This window comes from Leuciscus leuciscus (assembly GCF_965113295.1).
Source record: "Leuciscus leuciscus genome assembly, chromosome: 25".
Lineage (NCBI taxonomy): Eukaryota > Metazoa > Chordata > Actinopteri > Cypriniformes > Leuciscidae > Leuciscus > Leuciscus leuciscus.
In genome coordinates, this window is record NC_138724.1 from 21,654,851 (window position 1) to 21,671,499 (window position 16,649).

Consider the following 16,649-nt stretch of genomic DNA (forward strand, 5'->3'; position numbering starts at 1 on the left):
GCAGTCACCATCAGAAAAAAATGAAAATGTCCCTCCACACCCTAAAGGCTGGGAGGAGAAAGTGAGAAGCGTTCTGCATGCATTCCTGTTCTCTCCTAGTAAACCAGCGAATGGATTGGCTGTGAACAGCGTGAGTGTGGTCAACAACCCATCCTTGTAGTGTTTCAGTGTCTGTGTGTGAGTTTTCTCACTTCAGTTGGTTTTATACAGGACATTGTTGGGGGTGTGAACATCAACAACACACACAAGTGCTCCGAGAGAAGGTCCTGCCGTTGACAGGTATCCTGCATAACTGTCTCCTTTCCATTTGCTTTTCCGTACCCTCTCTCACTCTGTATAACTTGCTCTCTTCCTGTTTATTTTTTAGTTTCACTCTCATCTGAGTTTGAACTTACAACTTTTGCCATTTTGGCATTGTAAACAAAGGCTGCAGACAGAGGATAATGGCCTCATTTGACAGTACTTGGAGCATTCAGTCCTTAAGTAAAGCTACTTTTCTCTCTATTAGTATAGAATTATGTAGTTTAGTACATGACACTGTAAAAATATGTTTTGTTTTGTTTAAGCTTGTCTGTTGTCCAGGCTTTCAGGAAGCCAGATATCTGCTAGCTCATGCACTCTCACGTGTTTGCATTTACTGGAGGTGATTTGAATGAACTGTAGATGTATGCCTCTTTATTAGACTGTTATAGCTTTAATCTCTTGGCTCAGTTGTAATAATTGTTTAATCTTTATAGACATTCTTTATAAGCACTTTCCACGAATGGCTCAAGATGTTTTTAAAGCATTAGAGCGACAAAACTATTAGAAATATTTGATTAACTATAATATGATATAAATTAACATAACATGAAAAGTATCTCTTGCAAATGTCGGTATACCCCCTTAAAATTTAGATTTTGTCCTCAGAGGTCTTGACCTTTTTAACTATATCTAACAATTAAAATCAGACAACTATGTCATACTTTTTCAGATTATTTTATAAATATATACTTTAATATATATAAAAATATTTTTATTTATTTTTATGACTCAATATTGATTTTTAATTATTTTTTTAATTTATATATTTTAAATATAATAAATGTATTTTTATTTATTACAATATATTATACATTTTAAATATAATAAAAAAAATACATTTAAATATAATAAATTCAAACATTATAAATGTAATGTTTATTAAATAGCAAATTCACTCAAATCAGAGTTTGTAAATATTTAGACCCAGTTTTTGAAAACAAACGTTCACACTCAGCAAACTGTTCTCAACAAACAAATATTTATATCTATTATATAATATATTATTTTAAAATACATATACATTGTTATATTTACTAATATAATATTTAATAATAATATTGTAGTTTATATCGTTTTAATAATAATATTATAATTTATTGTAATAATAATAATAAAGTTTCAGGCTCTTTTTTGTGCTCGCCTCTTGGAAAATGCCGACTAATATACAGTAAAATGGAGAACACAACACAGTGAGATACTTTGAAAATAAAAATAAAAACAGACATACTCTCTCATTGGTTACAGTTCCACAGGGACACCATGACGTCCCAGAAGGAACCTCAAGGGGAATCTTCAACCCTGACCAAGGTGACAGGGCCCAGCTCCTGGTCCCGGGTCAGTTGTCCCTGCTGTATCTCCAGCCACATAGAGCCTTTGGTTCTGATCCAGCTAGCTGAGAGTGTCCAGCCCATCACCAAACAGTGGATCATGTCCATGATATCTGCACCTGTGAAGGCTGGAGGTGAAAAGAACACTTTTTCTTATTCACACGGCACAGAAACCTGTTTCACATCTGCAAAACATGATATTTCTCAGTATCGAGGTGGTAACATCACTCTTTTTGAAGCAGTTAAACTTAACTTAGCTAAGTAGAGACGCTGATGCCCAACAATGTTGAGAGACACACAGACTCAATCAATCGATCAATCAATCTCAAATAACTGCATATCAGTGGACAGGGGCTCAAACCTCCGTTACAAGCTCAAAAGTTACGTTTTGGAATTAGCTATGGAGGCATGGGACAAGATGCTTAAAGGACAAGTTCGGTATTTTACACTTAAAGCCCTGTTTACAGATCGTATCTGATGAAATAGAACGGCTAAGATTAAAATTTGGACACATGCTCCTGTCCCGAGAATTTTATTTCGCTTTTGTGGACCTATTTTGCCAAACGCGTCACACCCGTGATTCATCCGTTGAGAGCTTGAATAATAGACACTCCAGCCCAGTTGGTGGCGATAATGCACCTTTGCCAATTGCAAGCAAACCACGGGCATTTCATTGAATACACAGAAGAAGCAGAAGAAGAAGCGGCGGAGTAATACCGTAAAGGTGCTGCGGTCTCACAGCACGTCCTATTAAGTCAATGGAGTTGGACAAAAACTACGATAAAACCTGTTGGAATGCATCTTTTTCAGCGATTTTTGAGTGAACATATCAGTGAACACCCCTGACCACTCGGTGAGTTTCACGTCTTTGTAAACGAAAGTTTAATGTGTTTTTAGGACGGAATCTTCCAGTGCACATAGACAATTGTGGGGGTGGGTGGGGGAAGCGAAATAAACCTAAAATTCTCGGGACAGCAGCATGTGTCCAAATTTTAATCTTAACCGTTCTATTTCATCAGATACGATCTGTAAACAGGGCTTTAAGAGTAAAATACCGAACTTGTCCTTTAAGAAATTATAAACATGAGCGTTTTAAGAAAAAAAAAAGAAGAAAAAGACAAACGATTCACAACCACATTATGGTATGCATTATAGCCTAAACAGTAGCCTATAAACCATATATCTTGTAGGCTATTTATCTATTGTTTAATTAATAGAAATAATCCGAGCACACCAAACATCATATGGAAAATTAAATCAAATGAATTTGGTCCATTAATATGTAAGATTTACTATAGGCTATTTCACGGGGTAGGCAGAATTTTCTTCAGCACCAAATAACAATGACTTCAACACAATCTATGGTTTTTAAAAATATGAAAATATTCACAGACATTAAAAACAAATAAACAATTATTTAACTTTAATTAGGATATCAGTATTTATTTCTTACCACTGAACTGTAGGCTACAGTTTAACGGGACATGCTTCTTTTGGTCCGTTCCCTTCGATAAGGGTGTCAAGATCGATAAACGACTGTCAGTCAGTCAGGCACTAAAACGAAACGACCGTTAAATTACGCGAGCGCGCGGTTTTCTGTGGAAGACAGGAGAAAGCGCGTGCAGGAGAAAGCGCGTGGATCAGTAGGCTAAATGAAAATACAACACCCCCCACAAATGTATGCGTTCTGTCCTTTTCACACTATGCTTAACCCTGGCTTAATATTTTAGCCATAAAGTTGGATTTATCTGATCATTATAACGCGTTCTGGGAAAGTTGTTTTATGGTTCTCAAAAAATAACCAAATGTGAACCTGATACTAACGTTAGGGGAACGTTCTGTGTTTGCCTGGAATTCAGCGGCCCTTCGTTGATTATTCCTCATAGGCTATAGGCTACTCAGCCTACTCTAATAATACAAAATATATATAAAAATAACTTTTATAGCTCAACCTTCTTCCTTGTTGTTTAGGGGCTCAACTGTTAGTTCACCCCGGAGAGGACATGAAAGGGGACATGATAGTTGTGGCTGCCCCTCGATGTACCCTTCTTAGGGTGACTGAGGACCTTGGCCTCTGCAAAACCTATCAAGATGGAAACATGACGGCCTTCTCCTTTGATGACCGCGACAACTTTTGCAACATTGGTGAGGACAATAAATAAAATAATACACTCAAGATTGTGCTTGCTCTGACATTGCCTCCATCTCAATTTTCTACTATGCATTAAAAGTATGTTCTTCACTGGTGAATACTTTTAACTATGTATTTTATTTTGATAACATTTTAGTGTCTGCATTGGCATGTAAACATTAGCATCTGGCTAATGTTATAATACCAAAAATTTCACTCTTTCTGCAGATGACATGCAGAAGTTCCTGACGCTGGCAGAGAGGCAGTACATAGTCAAATATGAATTGGATTCCATGAGAGCCATGGAGGACCAGCGAATCCCAGGAATCCCAACACCCAAGGGGAAGCTGAAAGCCAGAGTGAGCATCTGTGAGTATGTGCATGTGCATGTATATTTTTCACCTTCTTGGAATGACAACATGTTGGCTTAGACATTTGTGCATAAAATACGATTAAAAATGTAAAGATAATCACATTTGTTTTCAACTGGCGGTGTTCCGATTAGCATAATATCATAATCATTTTTGCTGCCTGCCGTATACTGTGTACAGTATGCATGTTTTCTGTAGAAGAGTGTGTCTGTGTAGTATACAACATCCCACAATGCAGTGCACACAACTGCGTCTGAAATCGCATACTCTCTGTACTTGTTAAGTACTTACTTGGTGAGCACTAAAAAAGTGTTATATATATAGTATGAATGTTGAATGTATAGTAAAACAAGTTAAAAAAATTATATAATTTTCGCGTGACCTAACAGCGACAGTTGCGTCGCTTCACCGTCATTCACAAATCATCTCCCGTGGCCTCATGGGATAGTAAAGAATCTTTCCGAAAGTAGTAGGTCATCCGGGTAATTTTTGCCTACTCTTTTACGAGTACTGTGAATTCGGACTACTTCTGTCACATTCTGTTTTTCGCCTACTATATAGTAAGGAAGTATGTTATTTCAGATGCAGCCTGTGATTGGCTCATTATTTGATCGGACTGCTAAAAATTGCAACATTCTTACACAAAATAGGATTGAATTAACTCTTTTTATATCCAACGACTTCATTTGAACATTTAAGCTCGCATATTGTTTTGCACACTGTACTTTTATAAAACAGCATGTGTTAGTTTTCTATTCATAACATGCAGTTCCATGAGTCGCCATCAGGCTCCACTCTCCTCTCTCTCTGAACTGCTTAGTCACTGCATGCAGATCTATCTATCTATCTGTCTGTCTGTCAGTCTGTCTGTCCGTCCGTCCGTCCGTCCGTCCGTCCGTCTGTCATCTATCTGTCTGTCTGTCCGTCCGTTCATCCCTTTCTCTCTCTGTGCTGTAGTACAGAAGCTGGAGAAAGCAGGCGTAATCCGTAACGTCACTCCTCTTCATGATCAGAAGCTTCTGACGGCTCTGGGGAAGCAGTGGTACTCTCAGAAGAGTCTGTGGGGGCAGCCTTTAGGTACAAACACACACATTCACTTCACATAACTAATCATTCATTTAGTATGCATTCTTTTTCTACCCATCCAGTGTTACTTTAAATAATACACAATTATCTTTTGTTCAGGACCATTTCATCCAATTTAATGGGCATAATAAAACTTTATGAAGTCATTTGACTGAAACTCATAAATGTATTATATAATTATATACATACCAATGAATATGAAAATATAAAAATGAAGTAATAATGTTATATGTGTGTGTGCGTGTGTGACACTGCGTCATATGTGCATGTATTTACATACCCTGTAATGGTGCAAAGCCATGGGATGCTTAGATTAACTTAAGCTTCTTAATTGTAGCTTTGGTTGCAGTTAACTTAATATTGTATTTTAATCCATATTTATATTTAAAAAATATGTTATATAATATATACTTCCTGTGTGATCAGCTATGGAAGCACATGGTTTTTATACCGTGTCTTTTTTTTGCTTCTGTTCTTTTTGGAAACAAGAATGAATCAGTTTTTTGTTAAGGAACATCATGATGCGTGTAGACTTTACTAACACAGATAATCACCAAACGATGGACTCTACATATATATTAGTTTATATTTATTATAATAACACTAATAATTCACTCTCTCTCTCTCTACAGACTCCATCCATGCTTACTTTGGTGGCACTATAGCCTATTATTTCAGCTTCTTGGACTACTACACTTTGTCGTTGTTCCCTCCAGCCATTCTGGGCCTCTTCATCACCTTTTTCCTCCCAAGTGCAAACTTTTCCAGTGGAAATAAATCCAACGGTGAGCCGACAGCACTGAAGGACGACGATGACCAGCCTTCAGTTAGCTCCTACATGGTGCAGGCAGTCTTCAGCATGCTGTGGTCCACGATATTCATGGAGTTGTGGAAGAGGAGGAGTTCGGCCTTATCCTATCGCTGGGGCACTTTCAATTTAGCCGAACAATTCCAAGAGCCCCGACCGGGTTTCCATGGAGAACTCGGCACCAATCCGGTCACAGGCAGACTGGAGCCGCTGTTTCCCGATTGGAAGAGGAGGCTTAGGATGGGTCTGGTCTCAGTTCCCGTGGTTGGGGTGTTTTTGGGTCTGGTGGTCATGGGGATGGCAGGTTTCTATTTCTGTGAGCGCCTGGTCTCAAACTGGCACAAAGGATCTGGATCATACTTCACTGTACCCTTGCTATATATCCCTTCTATAGCCCATATAGTCTACACCAATGTGCTGGGGAATATATATCGTAACGTGGCCCTGCAGTTAACAGAATCAGGTAATCAGGATTATGGAAAAGGACAGGAAAACGGATTTTAATGTTGAGAAACACAAAACTTAACTAACTCTCTCTACTTTCAGAAAATCATAGGGAAGAATCATCTTTTGACTATCATCATACGACCAAAGTACTTGTGGTGAGTATAGTTCTGTCATATCCATCTGATCTTCTTTTTTCCAACTCCCCATCTTTATTTCCTTCCATCTCTGAGATGTAGTCTATTCATCATTGCAGATGTTATACCTCAAAGACCAGAATTTTCTGTAGGACTAAATGAAAATGTCCCATTTGTCTTGTCTGTCTCTCTTTCTCATTCAGTTCACCTTTTTCAATAACTTTGCTGTGTTGTTCCACATTGCCTTCTTCAAAGAGGACATGCCTCTACTGCGCAAGGTGAGAATTTCCTTACTCTCGCATATAATCTTAACAACAATCTTCTTAACACAATCCTCTTGATTTGGTCCACAGAGACTGGCCTCTCTTCTGATCGTGACCCAGGTAGTGAATCAGTGCACTGAGGTGGTGGTTCCCTTCCTGGTGGACCGTTTCCTCACATCTGCAGACAGGAACCTGAAGGAAGATGATCCAGAGGTGGACCATCTCCAGGCTCAAGGCAGCCTGCCAGCTTTCCCAGTGAGTAGCAATCAAATATTCTCAAATATCAAGAATACAAGAATTGTATTTTTCTTAAATTTTCAATCTTTTTCCTCTTAAGGGGCTGTTTGCTGAGTACATCGAGCTGCTTGTTCAGTTTGGCTACTTGAGTCTTTTCTCTTGCGTCTATCCTCTCACTGCCCCTCTGTTACTGCTCAACAACCTCACAGAGATCCGCACAGATGCCTACAAGCTCTGCAAGCTCTTCAACAAGCCCTTCTCTGCCCCCGTGGCCAACATGGGAGTATGGCAGGTCAGAAATCTGTACTTCATTTAAGGATGTTTTAAATGCGTTCATGATTATATAAGCCCTAATGTACGTCTTTGTCTTGTTTACAGCTGGCGTTTGAGGTGCTGAGCTTCATCTCGGTCGTGTCTAACTGCTGGCTGTTGCTTCTGTCCCCACGTGTGAAGGAACTCACACAGGAAGCCGGCCTCAGCAGCAGCCAAGTTCTAGTCATTGCCGTCATTGTGGAGGTTAGAGGAGATTTTGGTACAGCCTCGGTACAACCCTAAAAAATGAAAATAGTGACCACAAGCTCCAAAAAGTACAAAAAAAGTTCAGATTTCTTTGACAATGTCAAAATTTGCCTTTTGTCTACCACATATGGGGTTGGAATAACCTGAGGGTTAAAAGTGACAAAATTTTCATTTTTGGGCGAACTATTCCTTTAAAGGAATTTGATTAAGGGTACGTTCAAGTCATGTTGGAAAGATCGCATTTACGAGTTAGACACACATGAACGCCAACACAAAGTCATAATTATGAGTGAGAAACTCTGGATTTTCTATGAACCCGGACTTCGAATTGGAGCTGTGCTGTGAGAAAACATGGCGGATGCTATAGATATGGATGCAGCGTCTGTAGTTTACAGTAATTTTTTTAAAATTAATAAAAAAAAAATGTTTTTCATTTACAATAAGTTGCATGTATATAATACAACCGTATTGTACAATTACAATATAAGATTTATAAAGATTCAGTTTACAGCACCTTCATGAATTAAATAAAAACACAAAAAAGCAAAAACGCACCTGATGTGCAAGACATAATTTTTTAATGTAGAAAAGGTACATCAACATGCTCTGATCAAAGTGATTTGACTCGTGTTTACGACTTGCCAAATTGTAAATACGAACTTCCCAGAAGGGCTTGAAAGCACTTATCTGAAGTGAATTAGCTGGCTGCTGTTTTCACAAGCTCTGTTTGTGAATGAATGTTGTGTCTTGATTGTTTTATTTTGCTGTTTTGTTCTAGCACGTCTTGATCATGGTGAAGATGATTTTGGCCTTCATGATCCCTGATGAACCGGATTGGGTCCGAATCAAGAGAGAGCAAATCGAGTATCACTCCATGCAAGCGCTCAAGAAACAGGTACCACTTTTGCTAACTGTTAGCATGTTAGCATTCTGCTACATTGTTTAACAATGTATATTACTACATTGTTTTTGTCTACATTCAAAGGTGAGAACAAAGTGTTAGCTGTAAGTTATTACAATCATGCCTGTCATTTTCAGCAATCTTTTCCCCAGTATTAGTTAATAAATCTGACAGAACGCTAATGTTATCTGTCTTCATTACTTTATGACTCAATTTAATCTCGTTTCTCATGGCTCTTCATGGCTGAAGACTAAAGGCATCATGCGATTAACCAAACAATTATTTTAAAATCTAATGTATGTTATGGACTGTTTACGTAACCAAAAAAAAATTCATTCACTTTTTCTCCCTCAGAGGATCAAGAGCTCTCGTGTGGATGATAAACTCCCTCTGAAGGCCAAAATGGGAGAGTGACCATGGACTATTTCCGTGGAGACAATCACAAAAAAGGAGGTGCTTGGCCATGCAGTCACATCACTTAGCCACTGTATACTTAGCTTGCTAATATACCATATGGCACAGTTTACCAAAGATAACTTCTACAGTTTACAGGGTTTAAGCCACAGTTAATAATTGTTTGCGTCAGTGGTACCTTTTTGAAAACTACTGAAAAGAGATGATTAAGGTCAAGGAAGATAAAAATTATGATAGTGGGTTAACATAGACCCATAATGTGCGGTATTAATGATTTTAGATTAGTTCACCACAATCACTACGGTATAGTATTTTTACGGTTGCGGTTCGTTTTGTATATTTGCTTTTACTCATTTTTTTGTAAATATATTGTGACAATTTTTACTTTTTACCCTCAGTTGTGTTTTACATTTCATCAAAACGGATTGTATTTACAACCGGTATAAATAACCACACAATGCTTGCTTCACTGAATATGTCATATGAATGTATAGTGATGTAAATGGCCTTGAAGAAAACTAATAATAAGTATTCAAATGGCTTTAAACAGAGAAAGCCACGTCATGTATCACTGTGGTCTTGTGCACTAATTCTTTGAAAACAAAAACAAAAAAACAACGACACAAGGGCAGTTTAATCAGTTTTAATAAATAAATATAAAAATAAATTAATCTCATTGAGACAGTCATAGTTTTAGTAAGGGTCAATGGGACTATAGACAAACCAAAATACAACTGTTGTGAAGTGATTACAGATGCTTTGAAGGATGGAAACCCATGTCAAATGAGTAACATAAAAAATTATAAGAAATAAAATGCTGATTACGAAAATATAGTGCACGTCTGGTTTTTGTATCGCTCTGCCATCCGATTGGTTCAGAAGGTTGTACTTACAAAACATCGCAGGTCAGGATGGTTGTTCCTAGTTTAAACTTTGTATGGGAATGAAAATTCAATTTCACATTACATAGATGTAATTTAACCCTCGATATCTCTCCCCAAAGCACCTTTTACATTATTACATCTATTCTTGTGCATTTGGTCAAGCTTATTCGTGGTCCAAGATATTGCAAAAAAAAAAAAAAAAAAAAAAGAAGAAAGTGGATTCGACATTTGCATTAACATTGACTACAGTATGACAAAAAATAATGAATTCATTAATTCAGTGACAGGTGTACTATGTATAGCACAGAAACTTATGAACATGTGAAGTGACTGAATAACTTTGACGTCCTTTAGAGTACCAAAGTAACAGTAACCACAGTCACACCTGCTATCTAAATGTTTATGTGATCGTGTTTAGGCTGTTTAGGAGGTAAAAACAACAGTAACCGCTAGCTTTACTCATGCCATTGCAACATACGAAGGCTGGATTTTCTCAATGTACATTTTAAGCTCAGCTACGCAATTTAGCTTTAAGGTAGCATACAGCTCTTCAAATGTATTTACAACTATGACACGAGAAACTATATGATCTTTGTCGATCATCAAACTAGTGTCATAAAAGTCGCTACGTTCATTGAATACGATCTAAAATGGAGGGATTGAATTGTTTGTATGGATACGGTGCAAGGGTCAAAATACAACATCATACCAATAGCATAACGTTCAAAAAATATATACACACTGTACATTATGGATATTTCAAAGAGCTTATACCCATACAACATATGTTAAAAATGTACCCAAAGGCAAATGATTAAACAAAAATAGATGTTCAATGTTATGTAATTAATCTCCCTCACATATCTCCTCATGTAAAAAAAGGAAACAAAAAAGATATGATGTCTTTGTCACCATCTTTCCAAAAAACTCTTGATAACTCTCTAATATTTGATAAAAGCTTCATAATATTTCCAAGAATTAGCAGTTTTAAAACAAACTCCAAAATACAGCTCCAGGAAGACCAGTCTTCTGTTTTTGTGTAACATTATGTCCATTTCACAAAAAGTCTCTAGCTATAATCTCTCAGAATAATCTCTGTTTGAGCCCTCTCTTGTTTTTTTGAAAATATATCACAGATATACTTAGCATCTTTCCCTGGTCAGTCCCCCAGCTCACAAAATGCTAATGTTATGCTAAGCTGTTCTCATTTAGCATGCTTTCATAACCATGCTCCCAAACTGTCACTGTTCACTGTATCAATGTGGCAAACTGTTCCGCTTCCTGTCCCACTGCCTGACAGCGAAGATGCAAGCTAACATGCTAGCACGAGAATTAGCAACTTCATCAATGCCTCGGCATGCAACTTCTTCAAAGTTCTGCGAGTAAAGAACGTTGCCTCACAGTCACCGGCAAAAACAACCCAAATGAATGACTAAAAACTTGTTAGGACTACTGTACTGACTAAGTGGCTAGTCCTTGAGCCTAAATGGACTCTTATTGTGTAGCCTTTTTCTGTGTCACTGTGAAGAATGGTCTTCAGTCACTCGTTTAGTGATATCAGTAAACTCTGTGGTACTCTTAATGTGGTTAAGATATTACAGTGCAAAATGACAAGTTATTGAATTAAAGCTTCTACGCTAGCAAGACATATGCTACTTCTAATAAAATTCTCTGAGATAGCACAGAATATAGTGAGCAGTGTCAGTAGATACAGGTGTTCATATACACAGCATTGCCAAAAGGTTAACTGTCTTACAGGAAAGCAGCAATGAATGCTGGGTAGGGAAAGAAAATAATAATATACAATTAGTAGATTGTGTGGGAAAGCACCTCTGAGGTTACAGTATGAGGTGAGAACACACTTATTTTTTAGTGTCAGTAAGTTGCAGATATTTGAGGGCTTCTCATGCCAGTTTGTTCTTTGATCTCAGGATCCAATCTCTACAAGACATGGCAGCAGTTGTACTGTGCAAATGGTAGAAGCTTCTCTTTAGAGGTGGGCTGGATGTTGAAGGACAAGGCTTTCTCACAGAGCGGGAACTGTAGCAGACGTTCTCGCAAGTTCACGTTCTTGACCTTGCTGGGATCGGCCCGAATAGCAGAGTCAGTACTTGTGTCCCTGGTTTCCTGGAGGCCTGTCTGAGGTTTAGGTTGTACCTCCTCAGTTTTCTCGACTTCAGCCGCAGTCTTACGCATCTCCACCCCATCGGGACCCAGGTCCACACAGTGGTTCCTTGGCAGGGACCTCGGGGAACCACAAGGTGTTGACACCACCCCAACCTCGAGCAGTCGAGATTTGGCTAGGGTATTATTGTTATTTTCTAGTGTGTCCTTCGAAGGTTCTCGCTGTCCCCAGCAGCACTGTACAACATCTAATGTGGGAGCTGGCGGAGGTCCGTCTATATTTGGATCTTGAATCTGTTCTCCCTTTTGCTCATCTAAAGACAAGCTAGGTTGGGTGAAAACTTCCTTGCCCCTTCCTCTACCTGGTTGTTCTGTGTGGTTGAACTCCACATGGGCTTCAGTCTTCGAGGGCATCTCTACCTGATGTTCTATGGTGCCAGAAGAGACGTTAGAGGCTAATTCTGAAGGCTTATTCTGCTCTTCTGTGAATTCCGATCCTTCATCAAGTTCCTCCTCCTCGGCCACAGGTTCACAGTTTCCCATCACCTTACTTGACGGCATCCCTGTTCTGCTCTGAGTCTCTGATTGCAAAGATATTCTAGAAGGTTTCAATGATAGATCTGTTGAAGGAAACGGACCCAGTTTACCAGGTGCCACCTCAAGCTTCACCTCATCTTTGTTCTGCTCCTTTTCATCATCATCCTCATCCTCTTCTTCCTCACAGATCTGCTGTAAGGCTCCAAGGCTCTTGACAGTAGGTTGGTCTGGAGGTGGAGGGCGCAAATTGAGGCTCAAGCATGGAGCTGTGCTGCAAAAGTCACTGAATGAGTTGTCATGACGGTTGGGTTTTGGAGCCAGCAGGTCCCCAGACTCACTCACACCACGTCGCACATAGCCGGAAGACAGAGAGCCAAGAGGCGCTAAGGGACCCATGGGTGCTCCTCTTATTGTATCAGTCCGGGGCACTTGGCTCACTAAGTCCAGTGGTTCCGACATGGGTCTCCTGTAGCGGGAGGAAATAACAGTACTCAGTACAATGTATTAAGAACCTTTAGGTTCCAAGGGTTACGTGGTAAGATTAGATCCACCACATAAGAAGATAAAAGACTTTCAGAACCAAAATTATCCAAAATATGTTTAAGAATACTGGGACTTACTGTGTATGTCTTTGTTCAGGACTGACACTTGACTGCTCTTGCTTTTCTCGAAGGAGTCGCTCTCCCAGCAAGTAGTACGTGGCTGTGATGTGGTTATATTGGTCAGCCTCCAAAGCTCTATCACAAAAATGTATTTGTACGATTAACTTACATAACTGTATTCTACGACCAAAAGAAAATATCCAAGAAGAATAAAGAGATACCCACTCCTGAATGGCATCTCGGTCAGCGATGCTGCCACTGGTCATGGCCTGGAGTATGAACTCATGCTCTTCGGGTAACAAACTGCGGTGAGAGGTAAGCGGGGCGGCTGTGTATCCGGTAGGCGAAGGGTCAACACCTTGCAACCAAGGGTGGCCCTCTATCTCTGTGAGAGACGCCCGCTTAGCAGGATCCCTCTGCAGCATTCGTGAAATCAAACTGAAAGGAAAAAAAGAAAATAAGAGGGAGAGAAGGATGAGAGATTGTTATTCCTTTTTTTACCAAAGCAGAACGAGAACAGCAGACATGACCTTCTGTAGGGGAAAAAAAACGAAATAAGAAAAATCCCATCATCTCAAATAGGCTTGATTTTGTCACCCTTCATCACACTTGCCTCCATCTCACTTCATTTCAGTCTCACTCTACTTGCAATTTTAGTACTTTCCTTTTCTAGCAATCTTAATAAATATTCTCTGCCTGGCTGACAGACGATGATTGCACAGGCGCATCTTGCCATCAGAGGAGACGGAATGAAAAGGAAGTGCTTATCTTTCTGCTGATTAATATTCATGAGCACCTGCAGAGAATTGGTGCTTCAGTGAGGCGAACTGAAAGAATACGGTATTGGTTGGAACACTTGCGATCCAAGCTTGCTTGTGTATGTGTGAATGCACTGCATCCAGCTTGTTTATTCAGGGCATTTGAGTGTTTTATTTCACTGCGGTACTGGCACACGTTCCTGCATCTCACATAGCTGACCAGCAGGGGGAGATGTTTCCCCTTTCAAAGTGTTTTTTTGTGTGTGTTTATAATCCCACATGCTCTATTGCCCTTGAACATCAGTGGAGTCTCTTGATGTGTTTAACCTCAAGACCTTAAATAGCCGTGAGGAAGAAGGGTGGAAAAAAGCAAACTACAGATAAACAGCAAGATGAAAGTCTGCCTAAAGACACAAGTGTTCTCCTCTTCACATTAAAGGAGGCTTTTGATTGTGGTGGAGATCATGTGACCCAGTCACTATGTTTGGCTATGCAGTCAAGCCCAGATGTCTAACACAAACTTGTAAGCACACTCTTGCACAATTGCCTGATTCAGACCTAAACTCAAGCCTGAGAGCTGTTGCTTTGGGGATGTTCTGACTACAAATAGCCTGGAATAAACCCACTTAAAAATAACTCCAACAAAGGGCAGCCTTGTGTAAAGATCTGGTCACTTTAAAGCTGCGGTGAACACACTTAAAAGCAGGCTTGTGCACCTTTCAGAAGTGAATTGAGATTGGTTTGTGATTTATAATTAAGTTCCTGAATGTGAAATACTGTATGGTGTCTAATAGGACGCAGAATTTGTACATACAAATGAAATGAAAAGAAAGGTGTTTTTAATAATACATTTCATTTTGTTACAGAAAATATATTTAAAGAAACATTAGAGTGGCACCTATAGAAATATATATTTACACATTTTAAATAAAAAAATGATCATTAAAAATATATTATTATTATTAAGTTACAAATAGTCATAATTAGTCAAAATGAATCATGTAATTATGTATTGTTTCAAAGCATTCCTGTGGCTCGATCAAGCATATCTAATCCAACCGGAATATCTAGTTAAAGCCCTCATGAGACAAAATTAGGGCGTTGTCTTGACCTGTTACTCTCAGTATCCATCATCAGCTGGCCCAAGGATGCAATTTATGTGTGTCTGTCATAACTTGCTCCTAAAGCTAACCTCCAGGAACATTTGCGTCATTTAAAGAGCCACAAACTGTGATTGGCTGGTCCAAGCAGGTGTAAACAGATGAAGTACAGAATGTTCATATGGGCTTTGGTCTACACATAGGTATGAAGTTTGGCATGAAAGTGGTACAAACTGGAGTGAGAGGGAGTGCCTGACACTTCTCAGGGGGAAAACACAACAGAACGCAACTCTGTGTTCCAGTGGCACAAAGGTGTCAATGACATCTTAAAACTCGTTATTTTAAATCAAACTTGTTTTTGTGGGCACGGATCAGATCAGCATGGAAACTCTTATTGGAAAGGGTATTACCAGGGTCATGTTCTTGTTAATATTGTTTTTTCAGAAAGAGTGAACTCTTCAGCACCAGCTTGGGAAGAAAAGACTATTGATCTATGAAATCAACTGACCCTGAATAATACAAGACTTGTTACATAATGGCCTACTACTATCATGATGAGTTTCTGGAGTTGTATTTCTGTCATGTTTTCCAGTGAAATTCCCAAGATAACATTGTTCTAACTTCTTTTCGAAGAATACGCCTTAAATAAAAAATGTTCTAAGCCCATTTGGCAAATAGTTTTTTCTTGTTTTAAGCATAAATTTAGTAAGCTTTGTACAAATACACAATAAGCTCCAGCCTTCTGGATTAAATCAGAGAAAGCTGTATACAGTATTAGTTCATGTGTGCAAGCTCAGATGACATACGTACTCTTTGCATTCTGGAGAGACGTGGTTGGGCACAGTGTAACGACAGTCCATGATCATGATGAGGGTCTCGCTGTCGTTGGCCTCCTGAAAGGGTGGTTGTCCACACACTAGCATATAGAGGATTACACCCAGTGACCAGATATCTGGAAGACAGACAATAACAGACTTAATCTTAAATCTATTTTCCACATTTATTGGTTTTAAATATCGCAATTTGGGAAATTCATATCAGAATTTTTAAAAATCAAACTGTTGTCAGAGTAAATATTTACATCTCTAGAGAGAAGCGTAACTGGATTTGTGCAGGAAAGAGGAAGAAACATGTCAAGGGCTTTATCCAACAAAGAAGTGCCCACATGTGACACATGCTCACACTATCAAAACCAACCAATACACACAAATAAACTAAACACAAATAAAACAGAGCCTTAACCTCTCCAGCAATTCTAAATACTCTCACTGTACGTCCTCAGACAATACTGAACTAACTTAAGCTTAATGCCTATAGGCATGATTTTCTGACTAAAATATCCCTGACATTGTTTTCCCATCCAACTCTGTGCAAACTAAGGATCCCAGGAAGTCTTACAGAACATCATGAACCAAGACCATGGTGAACGGGACATAAAAAAGATTGAAAAGTAATAGAGAGGGCGTGTAAGTCCCACAAGAGACGTGTTTGTTTTGGTGGCGTACTTTTCCACGGTGGACTTCCAAGAAAACAAGCTTCCTCTTTTACTTTTTCACTCGTGTGCGTGTGAACACAAAAAAAGTACAAATATGGGTGAAGGATTAGGCCTTGCTCTGTTAAGAGAGATTATTTTAAAATAATAGGATCAGTTTAGATTCCTTCAGTCAGATCACTCATTTTATATTCATAACATTTCATTTAA

The 16,649-nt window shown here is 38.9% G+C and overlaps 2 protein-coding genes across 4 annotated transcripts in view; one reads left to right on the forward strand and one right to left on the reverse strand.

Annotated features, from left to right (window-relative positions):
* Window positions 1–9,772, forward strand: ano10b (anoctamin 10b). Its single transcript, XM_082159498.1, has 14 exons — window positions 1–130; window positions 211–279; window positions 1,549–1,765; window positions 3,603–3,776; window positions 3,991–4,131; window positions 5,091–5,210; window positions 5,852–6,490; window positions 6,574–6,629; window positions 6,812–6,886; window positions 6,962–7,126; window positions 7,209–7,400; window positions 7,487–7,624; window positions 8,406–8,522; window positions 8,883–9,772. The coding sequence occupies exons 3-14, from the start codon at window positions 1,564–1,566 to the stop codon at window positions 8,940–8,942; spliced, it is 2,079 nt and encodes a 692-aa protein (XP_082015624.1). The 5' UTR covers window positions 1–130; window positions 211–279; window positions 1,549–1,563; the 3' UTR covers window positions 8,943–9,772.
* Window positions 9,571–16,649, reverse strand: part of snrkb (SNF related kinase b) — a 27,705-nt gene continuing 20,626 nt past the window's right edge. For all 3 annotated transcript variants that reach the window (XM_082159496.1, XM_082159497.1, XM_082159495.1), the window contains exons 3-6: window positions 15,758–15,899; window positions 13,315–13,527; window positions 13,108–13,224; window positions 9,571–12,953 (exon numbers count right to left, since the gene is read on the reverse strand). In XM_082159496.1, the coding sequence (XP_082015622.1) occupies window positions 11,768–12,953; window positions 13,108–13,224; window positions 13,315–13,527; window positions 15,758–15,899 (1,658 nt within the window). In that variant the 3' untranslated portion in view covers window positions 9,571–11,767. The remainder of the gene's footprint in view (window positions 12,954–13,107; window positions 13,225–13,314; window positions 13,528–15,757; window positions 15,900–16,649) is intronic.

What these genes read in the sequence shown, in the direction of transcription:
- ano10b (XM_082159498.1), top strand. Translation starts at nt 1,564, where the DNA reads ATGACGTCCCAGAAGGAACCTCAAGGGGAATCTTCAACCCTGACCAAG. An exon ending in CGACAACTTTTGCAACATTG is followed by an intron (nt 3,777 to 3,990) that starts GTGAGGACAATA and finishes CTCTTTCTGCAG; the next exon opens with ATGACATGCAGAAGTTCCTG. An exon ending in GAAAGCCAGAGTGAGCATCT is followed by an intron (nt 4,132 to 5,090) that starts GTGAGTATGTGC and finishes TCTGTGCTGTAG; the next exon opens with TACAGAAGCTGGAGAAAGCA.